The 20,982-nt window shown below is 45.0% G+C and overlaps 1 protein-coding gene across 3 annotated transcripts in view; it reads right to left on the bottom strand.

Annotated features, from left to right (window-relative positions):
- The window catches only part of STK32B (serine/threonine kinase 32B), a 489,957-nt gene that overhangs the window by 30,695 nt on the left and 438,280 nt on the right, over positions 1-20,982 (bottom strand). For all 3 annotated transcript variants that reach the window (XM_049886552.1, XM_049886553.1, XM_049886554.1), the window contains 2 exons: positions 16,361-16,464; positions 584-700 (listed from right to left, as the gene is read on the bottom strand). In XM_049886552.1, coding sequence (XP_049742509.1) covers positions 584-700; positions 16,361-16,464 — 221 coding nt within the window. The remainder of the gene's footprint in view (positions 1-583; positions 701-16,360; positions 16,465-20,982) is intronic.

Below are 20,982 nucleotides of genomic sequence, written 5' to 3'. Positions count from 1 at the left end.
AGGAGATCATATACTATTTGTCCTTTTGCAACTGACTTATTTCGCTCAGCACGATGTTTTCAAGGCTCATGCCTGCTGTGGCAAGCTTTAGAACTTCATTTTTTCTTCATGACTGAGTACTATAGCAAAAGAAAAAAGCCACATACTCTAGGTATTTCTGTGTGTTAGGAGCTTGTAGTGGCCTGAAAAGTGCTAGGGGTTTGCACTCAGAGATGTGGGGCTCCAAGGCACTCCACTGCCTCATAGCTCTGAGGTCACAAATACATCCCCACCATTTTGTAGCAATGGTCGTGCAGTGGTTAAGAGCTCAGGCTGCTAACCAAGAGGTCTGCAGTTCGAATCCACCAGCAGCTCCTTGGAAACCCTATGCGGCAGTTGTACTCTGTCCATAGGGTCGCTGTGAGTCAGAATTGACTCAATGGCAATGGGTTTGGTTTTTAAAAAAATTTTATAGAGCTTATTACACAGTGTTAGAGAACCTACTCACTTCATTTCTCTCTTTCCTTTTTCTTATTTCTTAATTTGCTGGTATGCCCGTTTCTACACTAAATACCTTTCAGCTCCCTGAGCAGGCAGGCCTTACCTTCTTCAGGAGGGCCACCATACCCTTGCACCAGGTGGAGGAGTAGTGGACACGTTCCACCTTGAACATGCTGAGGATCTCATCGATGGGGGTGGCCGAGTGGATTTCATAAGGCCTCTGTAATGAAAGGACCACAGCCAGAGTCAGACAGAGAAAGAGGGAGCAGATGGCAAGACACTCGCCCTTCATGTGGGGGACCCGGGTTCAGTTCCCAGCCGATGTGCCTCATGTGCAGCCACTAACCATCTGTCGGTGGAGGCCTGCACATTGTTATGATGCTGAACAGGTTTCAGTGGAGCTTCTGGACTGAGACAGACTAGGAAGAAAGGCCTGGAGATCTACTTCTGAAAACCAGACAGCGAAAACCCTATGGATCACAAGGGTCTGATCTGCTACCCATCACGGGTATGGCACAGGTCCGGGTAGCATTTTATTCTGTTGTGTGGGGACGACACAACTGCAGCTTGCAATAGCAACAATGATGACCAGGGATGACTTGTTCTCCCCATGAGGACACACCACTGCTTCTCTTGCAGGTGAAACAGCCTCGACTGATGTGCTAACAGTAATCAATCCTGGGTGGCGCTGCAAGGACCTGGCAGTGACTCTGAGCACAGGAGGTTGGGTGACCCGACAATGGTCATGCAGCCCATAGCAGTAGAGTCACGATCACAACCAGGCGGCCTCACCCCAGAGTCCCTGCTCCAGGCGTAGGTCGGGGAGGTTGCCTAGGAGGTGGATGCTTTTGCTGTCCACCGACAGTCAACAACACTTCCAGCCCACACCCACGTGCTGGCGGGCCCCTGCTGCTGCCTTCCTGGGCCCTGGCTGAACTGCCCTGGGGTGGGGCTGGGGGCTGGAAGGAGGCCGGGCTTCTTCCACCTGCCATCCTCTCTGACCCACAGTGGGATCTGTAAGCCGTTTCCCACCCACTTCTGTGCTCACTGGAGCAGTCAGCCCCTCGCTGTGCTTTCTCTGCATTGCCCCGGGCGGCTTCTTGCGTCTGAAAAGCTCACAAGGTTTTCTTGACTGCAACCCTGGGATGCAGCCTGGGGAGTGTCCAGCAGCACTCACACCCTCCGACTCTCACTGCCATCCTGAAGAATGGCTCGCTCTTGGAGCCTCCTCCCCCGCTTCACCCTGCTCCCCAACCTGGCTTTGTGATCCAAAGTGTTTTCAGGTTTTATAGGGTCAGAGCGACTCCAGACTAGAAAAAGCACTCATTTCCCAAGCCCATCTGGTGCAATGACTGAAGGGCTCCTGGAGAGCTGCTGAGGGCGGACTGATAACTAACCCACGGGGACTCTGTTGTCTGGCATGGGATTCCTGCTGCAGTAAGATAATTGCTACCTATCTCTCCCTCCCGCCACCGTCCTACTGTGGTGGCTTACGTGTTCCTGTGATACTGGAAGCTATGCCACCGATATTTCAAGTACCAACAGGGTCACACATGGTGGACAGGTTTCAGTGGAGCTTCCAGACTAAGACAGGCCTAGGAAGAAAGATCTAGTAATGAACTTCTGAAAATTCGCTCATGAAAATCCTATGGGTCACAACAGAATATGTGTCCAATATAGTGCTGGAAGGTGAGCCCACTAGGTTGGAAGGCACTCAAAATACACAGCGGCTACAACGATGGACTGAGGCAGACCAATGACCGTGAAGATGGCGCAGGACCAGGCAATGTTTTGTTCTATTGTACGTGGGGCCTTCATGAGTCAGAGCCAGCTCACAGCAACAACAACAACAACAAACAACAGCTCTTCCACAAAGCTGGGGGCACCTGGAAGGTGGGGGTTCTATCCTGCTCAGCTCTGTCTTCTCCAGGGTTCTGGAGTGGTACCTGCCACTGAGCACAGCCCCAGGGCATGCGAGCTGTGATGATGACCAGGACGGTTAATCAGTCTACCCAGAAATATCGACTGAGCACTGACCATGTGTCAGCTACCATACTTGAACCCCATGGAGAATAAGGCACCAGCGGCAACCTCATAGAACCTCACTTCCTGTGGGGCTGCTGCATATATGTAAGCTGCACGTTCAAAGGAACAAGGGGATGGGCTACAATTTGGCTACAACTCCCTGGAACAAAGGAGCACCTTCATCTTCACCAAAGGGGCCTTGCCTGGAGAAGAAGCTGGCCTCTGTTGGGGTGTGTACCCTCTAACGTACCCACCTGAAGGGGGCTTGTTTCTGATGGGGCTGTCTCCTCCCTCATCTGCTAATTGAATGGAGAGCTCGCCTCTTTACCCTATAACGTTGTTGTTGTTGGGTGCTGTCAAATAGATTTTCAACTCAGTGACTTCGTGTGACAGAGTAGAACTGCCCCATAGGGTTTTCTTGGCTGTAATTTTTATGGGAGCAGATCACCAGGCCTTTTCTCCCATGTAGCTACTGGTTAGCTTTCAACCATCAACTTGTGGTTAGCAGCCAAGCGCTTTACTGTTTATGCCACCAGGACTCCTTCTATCCTATGATACACAGAGCACAACTGAAACTCGGGGGCTCTCTAGGCAAGCTAATCAACTTGGTATACTTGCAAGCTAATGTTCTTTAAATATTTCTTCAAACTTTTTTCTTTTTTTTTAATATGGGAAGCGGGGTATGGTTCCAGTAATGATCATTATTTATTTTTATTATTTTGTAATTGTGCTTTAAGTCAAAGTTTATAATTCACGTCAGTTTCTCCTACAAAAACTTACACACACATTGTTATGCGACCCTAGTTGCTCTCCGCATAATGTGACAGCACACTCCTCCTCTCCCCCACCCTGTATTTCTCGTGTCCATTCAACCAGCTCCTGTCCCCCTCTGCCTTCTCATCTCACCTCCGGACAGGAGCTGTCCACATAATCTCGTGTGTCTACTTGAGCTAAGAAGCACTCTTCACTAGTATCATTTTATGTCTTATCGTCCAGTCTAACCTTTGTCTGAAGAGCTGGCTTTGGGAATGGTTTTAGTTTTGGGCTAACAGAGAGTCCGGGGGACCTGCCCTCCAGGGTTCCTCCAGTCTCAGTCAGACCATTAAGTCAGATCTTTTTACTAGAATTTGAGTTCTGCATCCCACTTTTCTCCTGCTCCATCAGGGATTCACTGTTGTTTCCTGTCAGGGCAGTCATTGGTGGTAGCTGGGTACCATATAGTTCTTCTGGTCTTAGGCTGATGGAGTCTCTGGTTTATGTGGCCCTTTCTGTCTCTCAGGCTCATATTTTCCTTGTGCCTTTAGTGTTCTTCATGCTTCTCTGCTCCAGGTGGGTTGGGACTCCAGTAATGATCATTTTAAAATTTCTACCTGAAGCTGCTGCCTGCTTTTGCTTTTGTAAGGCCCCTTTACACTTCACCAGTAATAATAACCACCACGTTGTTGTGGCTGTCAGGCACCTTCAAGTTGGCTCTAACAGTGAACATATGAACGAATGACAGAACGAAACACCGTCTGGTCCTGCACCAGCCTCACAATCTTTGCTATGTTTGAGCCCGTTGTTGCAGCCACTGTGTCAATCCATCTCATTGAGGGTCTTCCTCTTTTTTGATGACCCTCTACCAAGCATGTTGTCTTTCTCCATCTAGGGACTGGTCCCTCCTTATAACATGTCCAAAGTAAATGAGATGAAGTCTCGCCATCTTCACTTCTAAGGAGCATTCTGGATGTACTTCTTCCAAGACAGATTTGTCCGTTCTTCTAGCAGTCCATGGCGTATTCAATATTCTTTGCCAAGACCATAATTCAAAAGCGTCAATTCTTTTTCGGTCTTCCTTATTCATTGTCCTGCTCTTGTGTGCATATGAGGTGATTGAAAATACCACAGCTTGGGTCAGGCACACCTTAGTCCTCAAAGTGATATCTTTTAACACTCTAAAGAGGTCTTTTGCAGCAGATTTGCCTAATGTAATGAGCCTTTTAATTTCTTGACTGCTGCTCCCATGGGTGTTGACTGTGGATTCAAGTAAAATGAAATTCTTTACAACTTCGATCTTTTCTGCATTTATCATGATGCTTTTTATTGGTCCAGTCGTGAGGATTTTTATTTTCCTTATGTTGAGGTGTAATCCATACTGAGGGCTGTAGTCTATGATCTTTATCAGAAAGTGCTTCAAGTCCCCTTCACTTTCAGCAAGCAAGGTTGTGTCATCTGCATAACTCAGGCTGTTAATGAGTCTTCCTCCAATCATGATGCCCTGTTCTTCTTCATATAGTCCAGCTTCTCAGGGTATTTGGTCAGCATTCAGATTGAATAAGTATGGTGAAGGGATACAACCCTGACATACAACTTTACTGACTTTAAACTATGCAGTTTCCTGTTGTTCTGTTTGAATGGCTGCCTCTTGATTTATGTACAGGTTCCTCATGAGCACAGTTAAGTGTTCTGGAATTCCCATTCTTTGTAATGTTACCCATAATTTGTTATGATCCACACAGTCAAATGCTTTTGCATAGTCAATAAAACACAGGTAAACATCCTTCTGGTATTCTCTGCTTTTAGCCAGGATCCATTTGACATCAGCAATGATATATATCCCTGGTTCCATGTCCTCCTCTGAATTCGCCTGGAGTTTCTTGCAGTTCCCTGTCGATATACTGCTGCTTTCAGGACCTTTATTTGCTGATGTGGCATGGGTCAAAATGAGAAGAAACATCCATTAATAATTGGAATGTGGAATGTATGAAGTATGAATCTAGGAAAATTGGAAATCGTCAAAAATGAAATGGAATGCATAAACATCGATATCCTAGGCATTAGTGAGCTGAAATGGACTGGTATTGGTCATTTTGAAGCTGACAATCATATGGTCTACTACGCTGGGAATGACAACTTGAGAAGGAACGGCATTGCATTCATCATCGAAAAGAATATTTCAAGATCTATCCTGAAGTACAACGCTGTCAGTAATAGAATAATATTCATTCTTCTCGAGGAAGTTCAGCTAATATGATTATTATTCAAATTCACGCACCAACCACTAGGGCCAAAGATGAAGAAATTGAAGATTTTTACCAGCTTCTGCAGTCTGAAATTTATAGAACATACAAGGATGCACTGATAATTACTGGTGATTGGCATGTGAAAGATGGAGACAAAGAAGGATTGGTAGTTGGAAAATATGGCCTTGGTGACAGAAACAAAGCCAGAGATTGCATGACTGAATTTTTCAAGACCAACGATTCTTCATTGCAAAGACTTTTTTTTACCAACATAAATGGCGACTATACACATGGACCTCACCAGATAGAACACACAGGAATCAAATCCACTACATCTGTGGAGAAAGACGATGGAAAAGCTCAATAGCATCAGTCAGAACAAGGCCAGGGGCTGGCTACAGATCAGACCATCAACTGCTCACATGCAGGTTCACGCGGAAATGGAAGAAAATTAGAACAAGCCTACGAGAGCCAAAGTATGACCTTGAGTATATCCCACCTGAATTAAGAGATCACCTGAAGAACAGATTTGACGCATTGAACACTAACGACCAAAGATCAGACAACTTGTGGAATGACCTCAAGGACATCATACATGAAGAAAGCAAGAGGTCATTAAAAAGACAGGAAAGAAAGAAAAGACCTAAATGGATGTCAGAAGAGACTCTGAAATTTGCTCTTGAACATTGAGTAGCTAAAGCAAAAGGAAAAAAAGGATGAAGTAAAAGAAGTGAACAGGAGATTACAAAGGGCGGCTCCAGAAGACAAAGTATTATAAATGACATGTGCAAAGATCTGGACATAAAAAACCAAAAAGGAAGAACACGCTCAGCATTTCTCAAGCTGAAGGAACTGAAGAAAAAATTCAAGCCTCGAGTTGCAATACTGAAGCATTCTATGGGTAAAATATTAAACGACGCAGGAGGCATCAAAAGAAGATGGGAAGATACGCAGAGTCAATATACCAAAAAGAATTAGTCGATACTCAACCATTTCAGGAGGTAACACATGATCAGGAATGGATGGCACAGAAAGAAGAGGTCCAAGCTGCACTGAAGGCACTGGCGAAAAATAAGGCTTCAGGAATTGAAGAAATAACCGATTGAAATGTTTCAACAAATACATAACGCTGGAATAACTATCATAGTTAAAAATGGCAAGAGTGAGTATTAATCGAGAACACTTGCTATGTGACATAAAACTCACAAAGTCTTATGAGTTACCAAAGCAAACCAGTTTCCGTCAAGTTGATTCCAAGCTACTGTGCTTCCAGAGTAGGACTGTGCTCCACAGGGTTTTCAACGGCTGATTTCTCAGAAGCAGATAGCCAGGCCTTTGTTCCAGGGTACCTCCAAGTGGACTTGAGCAGTTAACCATTTGCACCACCCAGGAACTCCAAAAATAACAATTATAGTGGTATAAATATGTGTTACATAATTATTCATCCTATATCTTTATGTATTTATATATGTATATTATATATAATCTATCCTATATGATGAACATATAGTTAACCACGAAGCCAATACAGCAGTTAAATACATTTAGAGACAAATTATGTTTGAAATGAAACCAAAAACCAAACCCGTTGCAGTTGAGTCAATTCCGACTCATAGCGACCCTACAGGACAGAGTAGAAACTGCCCCGTAGGGTTTCCGAGGAGTGGCTGGTGGATTTGAACTGCTGACCTCTTGGTTAGCCGGATGAGTAAAATTGGCCCTACCCACTTTGGTTTCAGGTTCAGCCTTCTGTTTGGGCGGCTGTAGAGAAACCTGGGGCTTTCTGTAAGAATATTAAGATCAACATTCTGTCTGCTTGTGGTGTTCTGCTGAGGCCCATCCTTACTCACTGGTCTTAGGAAGGGGTGACTCAGAAAACCAGGTGATATTTCTAAGGTAAGGTAATTACACTTACTGCTGGCAAGAGCGATTTTAGCAGCAGGACCCTGGACTGACTCAGTATAGAGCGCAGGTGTGTCTCTATTCCAGGCAATTCAGTTTACAAAAAAAAAAAAAAAAAAAGAGCCAATTTACAAAGAAATAGAGAAAGGAAAAGGGAAAAGAATTGCTGTGGACCTGTTGTTTTAACTGTTAGAGCTGGGCTGGGCCTTGGAGCCCATGTCAGCCAATGTTGGATTATTTTCCCTTAAATCTTTTTACTCAGAATCCTAAAGACAAAACAGATGAAAGTGAAGGACAGTTCCTCAGGCAATTTAAACATCCAACGCTTGGCGAAGCTTTGCTTTTTTAAGTGTGTGTATAACGGCTGAACTGACTCTGCAGGGTTCTAGAGCTTCAGGAAACGGCTTGAAAACCACCGAACGACCCAAGGAGTTCCTCTCAGTCCATAATAAAAACCCATTGCTGTTGAGTCCCTTTTGACTCATAGCAACCCTACAGGACGGAGCAGAACTGCCCCCATAGAGTTCCCAGGGCTGTAATCTTTACGGAAGCTGACGGCCACGTCTTTCTCCCTTGGAGTGGCTGGTGGGCTCCACCCACTGGCCTTTCAGTTAGCAACCAAGTGCTTTATTCACTGCACCAGCACACACCCCCACCCCCACCCCATAATAGAAAAGCTAGATGAGTGAGATCACCAGAATGATGGCTGTCCAGGTTTCTGACTCCTAGTCCAGTGCTCTGTCTGCTTTCCCCAGGGAGAAGCACTCAGTGCTCCACCCAAGGACTGCCTCTCTCCCTTTGCTAGGTTAACTCCTTGCTGAGGAGTCGATTCCGACTCATGGCGAACCTGTGTGTTTCAGAGTAGAACCGTGCTCCTTGGCTTCCAATGGCTGAGATCTTTACAGAAGGGTCCCTGGTGGCGCAAATGGTTTGCACTCATCTACTAACCTAAAGGTTGGAGGTTCTAACCCACCAGTGACACCACGGAAGAAACGACTGGGGACCTGGGTCTGTAAAGATGAAAGCCAAGAAAACCCTCTGGAGCAGTTCTACTCTGTTACACACGGGGCCGTCATGAGTCAGAACCGAATAGATGGCAATGCGTTGGGTTATTTTTGGAATCTTTATGGGACAAGATCATCAAGGCTTTCTTCCATGGCACTGCTGGGTAGTTTGAATGACCAACTTCTCGGTCAGTAGTTGAGTGCAAACTATTTGTGTCCCCTCTGTTCCCCCCCCCAAAAATCCCACCCCCCAAACAAACCTCACAAACAAACAACAACAACAACAAAGTTTGCCCTCTAATTGATCCTGACTCATGGCAACCCCACGTGTCCCAGTGTAGAGCTGCAGATCACCAGGCCTTTTCTCTGAGGCACCTCTGGGTGGATTTGAGCCTCCAGCCTTCTGGTTAGTAGTCAAGCACCTAAGCATTTGCTCCACCCAGGGACCTTTATTAGGCTAATACACCGATACATTGCTCTTCCGCCACAGTTGAGCCCACACACTAGGTGTACCAGAGTTTCACACTACTACCTCTAGGGGCAGCTCCATAAACCCTCCTCTACTCATCACCCCAACCTTCTCTGTCTACATCTCTCAGAGGAGGAGTGCTGAGGGGTGGGGACAAAAGCAAGGATAACACCAGGTCAGGGAGGTGGTTGGTGGAGAAGCAAAGAGGTGAAAAGTCCTCATGGCCCCAGGCTTTCAGGACCCCACTCCAGGCCCTAATGAGAGCTTACTATGTACAATGCAGGTACCAAGAGCTTTACATTCAGGATCTTACGTAATCATCTCAATTCTTCTATGGCTGTGGTTCTCAGTGGGGGGCAATTTTGACCCCCAGAGGAATCTGGCAATATCTGGAGTCATTTTTAGTTGTCAAGACTGTGAGAGGGAGTGTTGCTGGTATTTACTGGGTAGGGGTCAGAGATGCTGCAAAACATCCCACAATGCACACCTCCCACCCCAAAGAATTACCCAGCCCCAAATGATAGTAGTGCACAGGTCAACGAAGCTGGTCTATGGGCTTGCAACTACCATCTCCCCCTCCCCTCATTTTATAGACCAGAATCAGATTTAGAGAGGGGAAATGACTCACCTCAGATCATTCAGAGACTCTACGGCAAAGCCAGCATTTGAGCCCAGAAATATCTGAATCCAAAGCCCGTGTTGTTGTTGTTAGGTGCCGCCGAGCGGGCTCTGGCTCATAGCCACCTTATGTATAACAGAAGGAAACTCTGCCTGGTCCTGTGCCATCGTCACAATCGTTGGTATGTTTAAGCCCCACTGCTGCAGCCATTGTGTCAGTCCACCTCTTTGAGGTTCATCCTCTTTTTTTGCTGACCCTCTACGTTACCAGGAAACCCTGGTGGCGTAGTGGTTAAGTGCTATGGCTATGAACCAAAGGGTTGGCAGTTTCAACCCGCCAGGCGCTCCTTGGAAACTCTACGGGGCAGTTCTACTCTGTCCTACAGGGTCACTATGAGTCGGAATCAACTCGACGGCAGTGGGTTTGGTTTGGTTTGGTTCTACTTTACCAAGCGTGATGTCCTTCTCCAGGGATTGGTCTCTCCTGATAACATGTCCAAAATAAGCAAGAGAAAGACTTGCCATCCTCACTTCTAAGGAGCATTCTGGCTGCTTCTTCCAAGACAGATTTGTTTGTTCTTCTGGAAGTCCATGGTATAATCAATACTCTTCTCCAATACTACAATTTGAATGTGTCAATTCTTCAGTCTTCTTTTTCCATTGTTCAGCTTTCGCATGCACCTGAGGCGACTGAAAAGACCATAGCTTGGATCAGGCACACCCTAGTCATCAAAGTGACATCTTTGCTTTTTAAAACTTTAAAGACGTCTTTTGCAGCAGGTTTGTCCAGTGCAATATGTCGTCTGATTTCATGACAGTTGCTTCCATGGGCGTTGATTGTTGATTCAAGTATAATGAAAGCCCATACTCGTGTCTCAACGCCTGTGCTGTAGCTTCCCTGCCTAGAAATCATGGATGGCACCACACTGCTTACAGTGTGGTCAGACTAAAATGTTTGTTGTTCATTAGCTTTCTCTTCCCTATCTGTGTTCACACTGTTCCCACCGTCAAATCACAAGTGACCCAGTTTAACCGTCTCCTAGTTCAGAAATTCCTCCCTGACCTTCTGCCCCCCTTCTCTGTCTTCTCAATATTTTCTCTGAATCTCTCTCTCGTAGTATCATAACCAGTTGCCATTGAGTTGGCTGTAACTCATGGCTACCCCATGTGTGTCAGAGTAGAACTGTGCTCCACAGGGTTTTCAATGGGTGATTTCTTAGAAGTAGATCATCACGCCTGTCGTCCGAGGTGCCTCTGGGTGGGTTCAAACCACCAACCTTTTGGTTAGTAGCTTAGCACTCAATGTTTGTGCCACCCAGAGCCTCCTTCTGGTGTCTTAGCCATGTGTACATTTGTTTAATAGTCAGATCACCTCCCATAGGCTGGATGCTGTGGGTGCTTTGCCTATCTTTTCTCATTTAATCCTCGCACTGACCCCTCAGGTCTGCCTCACTATTTGTCTTTTCATGAATGAGGCAGCCAGAGCTCAGAGAGATTAGCCCAAATCCCAGCACCAAGGAGGAGCAGAGTGTGGATGGCAACGCAGGTCTCTTTTCATATGAAGCCCATGGACCTTACTCATTAATGAACATCAGCCAGGCTTGATTCAGCCTGTGCTCTCCATACCTGTGTCCAACCTTTCGAGGGCTGCTAAGATGGAAAGTTGGCACTTGGCTGTCAGTTTGTTGTACTGTGGTGGCTTGTGTGTTGCTGTGATGCTGGAAGACATGACACCAGAGTTTCAAATACCAGCAGGCTTCAGGAGAGCTTCCAAACTAAAATGGGCTATGAAGGAAGGCCTGGCAATCTGTATGTCTGAAAATTGTTATTGTTGTTGTTAGATGTCATCCAGTTGGTTCTGACTCATAGTGACACTATGTACAACAGAACGAAACACTGCCCGGTCCTGTACCATCCTTATAATTGTTGCTATGCTTCAGCCCATTGTTGCAGCCACTGTGTCAATCCATCTCATTGAGGGTCTTTCCAGTGACTCTCTACTTTACCAAGCATGATGTCCTTCTCCAGGGACTGGTCCCTCCCGATAACATGTCCAAAGTACATGAGACAATATCTCACCATCCTCACTTCTAAGGAGCATTCTGGCTGTAATTCTTCCAAGACAGATTTGTTCGTTCTTCTGGCACTCCATGGTATATTTAATATTCTTTGCAAACACCATGATTCAAAGGCATCAATTCTTCTTTGGTCTTCCTTATTCATTATCTAGCTTTTTCATGCATATGAGGCGATTGAAAATACCATGGCTTGGCTCAGACTCATCTTAGTTCTCAAGACGACATCTTGAAAGAGGTCTTTTGCAGCAAATTTGCCCAGGGCAATACATCGTTTGATTTCTTGACTGCTGCTTCCATGGGTATTGATTGTGGATCCAAGTAAAATGAAATCCTTGACAGCTTCAATGTTTTCTCTGTTTATCATGATATTGCTTATTGGTCCAGTTGTGAGGACGTTAGTAATCCATATTGAAGGTTGTACTCTTCAATCTTCATCAGCAAGTGCTTCAAATCCTCTTCGCTTTCAGCAAGCAAGGTTGTGTTGTCTGCATAATGCAGGTTGTTAATGAGTCTTCCTCCAATCCTGATGCCTCATTCTTCATATAGTCCAGTTTCTCGGATTACTTGCTCAGCATACTCTTAGTTAGCTACAGCTGCTATAACAGAAATACCACGAGTGGGTGGCTTTAGCAAACAGAAAGTTATTTTCTCATAGTTTAAAAAACATCTGCTGTTGTTGAGTCAATTCCAACTCATAGTGATACTATAGGACAGAGTAGAATTGCCCTAGTGTGTTTCCAAGGTTTCCAAGCAATCTTTACAGAAGCTGCCTAGCACGTCGTTCTCCCATGGACTGGCTGGTGGGTTCGAACTGCTGAGGAGCCTCAAAGTCTGGATTCAGGGCACTGGCTCTAGGAGAAGGTACTCTCTGTCACTTCTGGGGGAAGGTCCTTGTCTCAGCTTCTGTAACCCCTGCATTCCTCAGTTCCTTGGTGACCTCCATGTGGCATCTATCTTTCCCCCTTTTGTGTTTGCTTGCTTTTGAACCTAATCTGCTCCTTTTCTATCTCAAAAGTAGTTAGGTTCAAGACAGACCCTGCCCTGATACAGCCTCATTAACATAACAAAGAAAACTCTATCCCAAATATGACTACATCTGTAGATATAGGGGTTAGAATTCTAACACATATTTTAGATGGACACAATTCAATCTCACATTAGTGACCCTGCTGGTATTTGAAATATATGAGTGACATAGCTTCCAGCATCATAACAACACACAAGTCACCACAGTGTGACAAACTGAAAGGTGGGTGATGGGTTTCTGAGCTGGGACTAGAATATTCCCTGGATCCCCTGACAACAAATCATATTAATGCCATCTATTTCCCACCCTTCATTTCTAACACTCTCCAATCTAAGATCCTGGAACACGTACTGGAAAATTTCCTTTGTGGCTTTCTTTTGTCTTTTGGGTCCAAATTTAATGTGATGGAGGAATTGTGGGGAGGAAGAAGCATTACTTCCAAATTAATATAGCATATGTTTACACAAATAATGCGTGCCTTCTGTGTATGTTTGCCAACCATGCCCTCCCCCTGGGAGGTATTTTCATAAATGTGCTATGCTAACTTTTTTTTTACAGCAACGTGTAAAAAAAATTGACATAGAGGCACTTATGAAAATAACTGCATGGGGGAGGGCATGGTTGGCAAACAAATGTAGAAGGTGTACGTTATTTGTGCAAAAACACAGTAATTCATGGATAAATGTGAGCATTTTTCATGATAGCTTTTTGATTAAATGCTATTGTTTCCAGTATAAAAAATTGAGAACGAATTATTTGTGCAAACTCATTGCCCTTCAGTCAGAAACTAAACCAGACAAAAGCATTTGGGGCAAAGATTTCTATCAGCATTTAACAGGTATTCTTTCGTTCAATGCCTTTGCCTCCACTCCCACTGCTTCCTCTTCTGTTGAAAGTGGTACCTGAAGCAGAAAACTCAGCAGAATTAAAAATAAGACAATTTATTTCTACTTATTTTTTTCAACTTGAATCTGTTAAATTATCCCTAGTGTTAAATTATATTTTCCACAATAAAGAATACCCACGACTCCTGTCCACTAAAACATGTTTACACTGACAGAATTTGTGATTAACCAAAGGAGTCACCCAGAAGTTAGTTCCACTGAAAAGTTGGTTATTTTAAACCAGGTTATAAATTAATGACAACTTTAGTAGAGAAACCATAATTTTAAGAAATATTTCATGATGCAAATCCAAATTTAACTTAAACGTCAGATATAAGCAAATATAGAAACCCTCAGCTCCCCACGCTAGACTCTCGTTCTCGAGCTCCGAATTGCAAACGTTTTCATCCAATCTACCTCAGCGCACCACTACTGTTGTCGTGCCCAAGACTCAGTCAGTAGCAATAACCACACCTTCTTCACAATATTGGCTTCAAGACTCACGCTCCCTTCCTGTCACTTGCTATCTTTCCAGCTCACTGGTGCTAGCATTCTTAATCCCCCAAATCTCCAAATCAATTAGATTCTCAATCCAATTTTCACTTTGCTCGTTACCCTGATTCCCCCTTTTATCTAATGTAGATTCTGCAGTACTAACTCCGTTTTTCCACTCTACCTTCTTAATCTACTGGAAATAAAATCCTGGGCAACAATTCACATTCCACCTGCTTGTTGATTTAGCCAAACAACTGAATGGTCTCGAAAAAAGTCTAGAAACTGGCTAACTGTTTTCCTTTCAGTTTAGGACGAAACGATTTCTGTTTGAAGCAGCAGAAACTTCCCCATCCTTGGGGCCTTATGTGAAGTCATCATCGTCCTTTGATTGTTCTGACCCATGACGAATAACCCCGGATATACTTTCTGCTGGCGAACGTTCCATTGTGCTTGGGGCAACTGCTTGCCAAGGCCATTTGTGTGACTGATCACATGAAATGAACACTCTCTGGTGGATGACTGCGTCTGCTGGTTCATACAATTTCCTGGACCGTTATATTTCTTCTCTGAGAGAGTACATCAATGGAACCATTGGCCAACCAGGATTAAGGAAGCCTGAAGGCAATTAGTTCTTTTCACTAAATGCATGAGAAAGCCAGTAAGTTCATATTTTCTTTTCATTCTGAAAACACCACGTAGAGTAATTACGTTTTTAGGAATTCATGGGAAATAATTGAAATCAAGAACAAAAAATAGCTGCTTGAACTATAGGGTGATAAATAATAATATTTACTTGCGCTCACATTGTATTGGCAGTTTCAAAATGTTCTCATCTTTTTTTTATTCATTCAATAAATATTCATTCAACACCTGTTACATACCATGCAACGAGGGGCTTATGACAGTACGTAAGACACAGCCCTGCCCTCAAGGAGCTCACTGTCTACTGGCAGAAAATATGTATTTATTCAAAAGACGGTGATGCAACGTTATAATTGCGGTGAGTGGGAATATGCTCTCTGCCCAGCATTGCAGCGATAAAGATGGCTAACACACAAATCATGTCTCCCATAGCCCAAGGGAATTAACATCCTACGATGCTAATTCTACGCTCTATTTATATATGTCTACTCATGGCCACCCCATGCACAATAAAGTGAAACGCTGCCAGTTCTGTGCCATCCCCATAATTTGCTGCAGATTGGATCACTCTAATCCATGGAGTTTTCATTGGCTGATTTTCAGAAACACATCGCTACGCCTTTCTTCCCAGTCTGTCTTAGTCTGGAAGCTCTGCTGAGATCTGTTCAGCATAATAGTAAGACAGATGGGTGGTGGCTGTACTTGAGGTACACTGGCTGGGAATCGAACCTGGGTCTTCCACATGAAAGGTGAGAATTCTACCATTGAACCCTACTGTCTCATATTCTATATATATATTTTCCCACAGTCATCAAGTGGATTCTGACTCATAGTGACCCTATAGGGTTTCCAAGGCTGCAAATCTTTATGGAGGCAGACTGCCACATTTTTCTCCCATGGAGTGGCTGGTGGGTTTGAACCACCGACCTTTCAGTTAGCAGCCAAATGCTTAACCACTGTGCCTCCAGGTCTCCTATCTGTTAATATCCTATGATGACCTGAACTCTATGAAGTAGATTGAAATGATATTATTATCATCCCCTTTTACATGTGGAGAAACCAAGGTTCTCAGGGCTTAAGTGACATCATTTCAAACACTACTTGTGCAAAGAAAACATGCCTCAAGGTTAGTTTTAATCCCAATTCCTTCTCATGAAATAAAGATATGAGTGATTCATTGTCAAATGGCTCCATTGATCGTCTTCAGCTATCAAATTTAAGTGAAATAAAGCAAAAATATACATTGAATTCTCCATTTTTATAGGGCACTGAGCTACATATCAAGGGAAGATATGGTTAAAAAAAAAGGAAAGGAAGCATGGTCTTTATCCTTAATAAGCTTAAAAATCAAAATGGAAAATCAGACACAAATGCATGTCGTTGCGGGTAGGACAGGAGAGCCAAGGCGCTTTGGGTGTTGGACCTACCACTAATTAGATGTGGGCTTTTGCACATGTCCCTTTCCCTCTGGACCTCAGTTTCCCTATCTGCAAAATAGGGTCGGGGTTGGACTAGATGGTCCTTAGGGGCCCTTCTATTGCTCAGGGGCCTTAGAGCTGGCATGGTTATTAATCAGGTCACGAGGACTGAAACCCAGGGACTCAGACTCCTCACCCAGTGCTCCTTCTCAGCACCGTATGCTATCCCAGTGGCATGTTCTGCCAACTCCGATCGAGCCTGCTGCACGTTGAACCCCTCTCCCTCTGCTTCCATGGCCCTTGTGTTCACTCTTACCCAGCCCCGCAGGAGCTCGTAAGCGGTGACTCCCAGGGACCACCAATCAACCGGGTACGAGTACCCCGGGCCTCCGTCCACATACACCTGGAACACTTCTGGAGCTGCCAAAGACAGGACAAAGAACATCACGGCAAAGCACGGTTTACAGAAACTGTCCCTCAGAGAAGAGGGCATGGACAGGTACAATTAGTGGGGCTCCTGGCTGAGAGGGACTTTTTGGGAAATGGATTGAAAGGAGCTCTGAGTTCTAATTATCGGTGGCTAGCGAGGGAGGAGACTGGACAATGAAAAAGGAAGATGAAAGAAGAAATCAATGGACTGCTAGAAGAATGAACAAATCAGTCTTGGAGGAAGTACAGCCAGAATGCTCCTTAGAAGGGAGGATGGTGAGACTTCACCTTATATACTTTGGACATGTTGTCAGGAGGGATCAGTCCCTGCAGAAGGACATCATGCTTGGTAAAGTACAGGGTCAGTGAAAAAGAGGAAGACCCTCAAGGAGATGGATGGAGTCAGTAGCTACAACAGTGGGCTCAAGCATAGCAATGATTATGAGGGTGGCACAGGACCAGGCAGTGTTTCATGCAGTTATAAATAAGATTACTATGAGTCGGAGCTGACTTGAGGGCAACTGACAATGTTGGAGAAGCTTCTTCCCTGTTCCTCAGGTTTCCTCCATGTGGAGAGCTCCCCCAGGTCACGCACCTGGCCTCCTGGTGCCCCTTTACTTATTCCTTCTCAGCTGAGGTAGAAGGCATATCAGCTTTTCACACTGGGGAGCCTAGCCCCTTCCACTTCTTTCCCCTTTGGCTGTCCATAGGAAAAAAAAAAAAAAAAACCAGTGCCGTGGAGTCACTTCCAACTCATAGCGACCCTATAGGACAGAGTAGAACTGCCCCATAGAGTTTCCAAGGAGTCCGCAGGCTTGCATATTCATCTTCCCCTCTGCCATGATGGAAAGCGGCCTGCTTGGGGGAAGGGAGTGGGACAGGGGCTGCAGGGACCCAGCTCTGCCTGTGACTGGATGGTGGTTTATCAAATTCTGCGGTCTGAGATTAAAAAACCCACTTCTCCAAAGATATAACACAATCTGTAGTGGGGCTTTATCTGTAATTACAGTAATGCTTTCTTTTCCATAGGCCTTCTTGTTTTGTCTTATGTTGACATTGGCTAGAACTCAAAAGGAAACAGAAGTTCTACCCGTTGGATCCTCTCAAACACCCGGCATCTTCAGTTCTAATACTACAATCAGATCTTCTACCATTTCTTAAGGACCTACTATGGGCAGGCACTGTTCTGATCATTTTACACGTACAATCTCATATAATTCTCCCAAAATATTTCCAAGAGTGACGTAATAGAGTTTTACGGATGAAGAACAAGTGAAGTGAGGCCAAGCGATTTGTCAGGTCACACAGCTGCTAAATGGTGGAGCTGAGATTTGAACCTCAGTCCTCTGACTCTCAGCTGGCCTCCTGTGTGCTGGAGCACTTTCACAGCTGGAAGGATTAGCTTCTCTGTTTCCTTTGTTCCCTCTGTGCCTTGTCCATGGGCATCTCTCCAGCCTCTTTCTCCTCACCACCTCTGTCTTGAACATTAAAGCTTCAGTAGCAACGCTAGTGAACATCAGTGCTCCAGTTCAGCTATGAATGGTTTGTTGCTCCATGTTTGGCTGCTAACTGAAAGGTTGGTAGTTTGAACCCACCCAGCAGCTCTGTGGGAGAAAGACCTGGCAATCTGGTCCTGGAAAGATTGTTGTTTTTTGGTGCCCTCAAGTTGGCTCCAGCTCATAGCGACCCTATGTACAACACAATGAAACATCACCTGGTCCTGTGCCATCCTCACAATCTTTGCTATGTTTGAGCCCATTGTTGCAGCCATTATGTCATTCCATCTCCTTGAGGGTCTTCCTCTTTTTCACGGACCTTCTACTTTACCAAGCATGATGTCCTTCTCCAGGCACTGGTCCCTCCTGATAACATATCCAAAGCACGTGATGAAGTCTTGCTATTCTCGCTTCTAAGAAGCATTCTGGCTGTACTTCTTCCAAGACAGATTTGTTTGTTCTTCTGGCAGCCCATGGTATATTCAGTATTCTTCGTCAACACTATAATTCAAAGGCTTCAATTCTTTTTCCATCTTCTTTATTCAGTGTCTAGCTTTTGCATGCACTATAAAGATTACAGCCTAGAAAACCCTACAGAGCAGTTTTACTCTGTCACATGGGGTCACTATGAGTAAAAAATTGACTCGATGGTGCCCCAAAACAACAACAAAATTTGCCTTCCTCCTTCTCCCTTCTGTGCTGTCTCCTCCCTTCTCCTCTTTTGGTCAGCCAATTCCTACTCATCCCTTAGCGAGAACAACGTAATATTGTAATGATAACAGCTGATACTTTTTGAGTGCTTCATGGGGCCACATACCACTCTAAGCCTTTTGCTTAGATCAGTCCTAAGGTGATCGTGTGTTCCACTTTAAATGGGGCAGTGCCAGTTTATGGTTATTGTCTTAATATAATTATTAATAGTTCTCCCTTTCACTCTCGATAGTGCTCCAGTTTGGATACTTCCATGGTCCCCTGAATTGACTCATTTACTCCTCACCATGAGCCTACTGCTAACCGAAAGGTCAGCAGTTCAAATCCACCAGCTGCTCCTTGGAAACACTATGGGGTAGTTCTACTCTGTCCTACAGGGTTGCTATGAGTTGGAATTGACTCAATGGCAATGGATTTGGTTTGGTTTTTTGATGACTCTACTATTATCCCCATTTTACAGAGGAGGAGACTGAGCCAGGAAGAGGCAGAGTAACTTACACTAGGTCACATGGCTGGCAAAAGGCAGAGCCAGAATTCTGCCGGGCTCCCCTGACACTGTCTACCTGCCTCTCCAGGACCTGCCTCAGGAGTCTCTGCTCTGGAAGATTTCCCCAGTCTTCATCTCTTTCTTCTATGACAGACTAACGATCTGTGGTATGTCCATGTTCCCTACTGGGCTGTGGGGTCCAGATGGCAGGAACTGCGTCTGGGTCATTGGAGTTTTTCCAGAGCCTGACACACTGTAGCATCTTAGTGAGGGATGAATGAAGGGCACAGGTAGAAAGGCAGGTGCCATACACCAAGAAGAAGAACCCCTCGCCATTGAGTCAATTTTAACTCATGGAAACCCCATGTGTTACAGGCTAGAACTGCTCCATAGGATTTTCTTGGCTATAATCTTTATGGAAGCAGATTTCCAGGCCTTTCTTCCTTGGCACCACTGAGTGGGTTCAAACCACCAACCTTCAGGTTAGTAGTCGTGCATAAGCTGTTTGCATCACTTAGGGACCTTATACCAAAGGGAACTGAATTCTTCCTGCCATGGAAATGCAAAGGAGGAAATGACAACCGCCAAGGAGCGGGTGTTGTGGACTGAATTGTATCCCCTAAAAGTATGTGTTGATGTCTTAACTCCTGTACCTGTAAATACCATTCTGTTTGGAAATAAGGGTTTCTTTTGTTATGTTAATGGGGTTATACCAGAGTGAGGTGAGTCTTAAACCTAACTCCTTGTGAGTGGTGTCTTATAAAGGGGAGTACAGACATGGAGAGAGAGATACACATGTGCAGGAAGACCGATGTCATCTACAAGTAGCCAAGGAATGCCCAGGAACCAAGGAAAACCAAGGAATGTGTCATGGATCTAATTGTGTCCCTTCAAAAATGTGTGTCAACTTGGCGAGGCCACGTTTCCCAGTATTGTGTGGTTGTCCACCATTTCGTGACCTGGTGTGATTTTCCTATGAGTTGTTAATCCTAATCGCTACATTGTTAATGAGGCAGGATTAGATGCAGTTATGCTAATGAGGCAGGACTCAATCTACAGGATTAAGTTGTGTGTCGAGTCAATCTCTTTTGAGAAATAAAAGAGAGAAGTGAATAGAGAGGAGAGGGACCTTACGCCACCAAGAAAGAAGTGCCAGGAGTGGAGCATGTCCTTTGGACTGAGGCACTCCTAGACCAGGGGAAGATTGATGACAAGGACCTTCCACTAGAGCCAACAGAGAGAGAAAGTCTTTCCCTGGAGCTGACACCCTGAATTTGGATTTCTAGCTTCCTAGACTGTGAGAGAATAAGCTTCTGTTTGTTAAAGTCATCCACTTGTGGTATTTCTGTTACAGCAGCACCAGATGACTAAGGCAGAATGCCAAGGAACAAGGAACCCCCAGGGCTACGACAAAGAAGAACCTTCCCCTAGAGTCAATGCCCTGATTTGGATCCCCAGCCTCCAAAACTGTGAGACAATAAATTCCTGTTCTTTAAAGCCACCCACTTGTGGGATCTATGTTACAGCAGCAGTAGGAAACTAAGCCAGGAGGCCTTGGGGAGGCTGAACGTGCTCCACCCTGACCAGTGCCTCTACTCCCGCAGGTGCTTTCCTCACTGGTGGCCGGCACCACACCACAACGAGCCTTCAGCACACTCACCTTCTTTCCAACCTTAGTCTTGGATGGTTGAGCTCATCCATCTGGACCTCGGATTCCCAGTCTGTCTCCCTCTTCCCTGTGACTCTCGGCCCTCATAGACTCACCTGAGACCCCCACACATGACACCTGGCCCTGCTTTGACCATTGTCTTCTAC

Source organism: Elephas maximus, chromosome 5 (genome assembly GCF_024166365.1).
Source record: "Elephas maximus indicus isolate mEleMax1 chromosome 5, mEleMax1 primary haplotype, whole genome shotgun sequence".
In the NCBI taxonomy this organism is placed as follows: Eukaryota; Metazoa; Chordata; class Mammalia; order Proboscidea; family Elephantidae; genus Elephas; species Elephas maximus.
The sequence above is the reverse complement of the archived record's forward strand: the minus strand, read 5'-3'. Positions and strand labels throughout refer to the sequence as shown.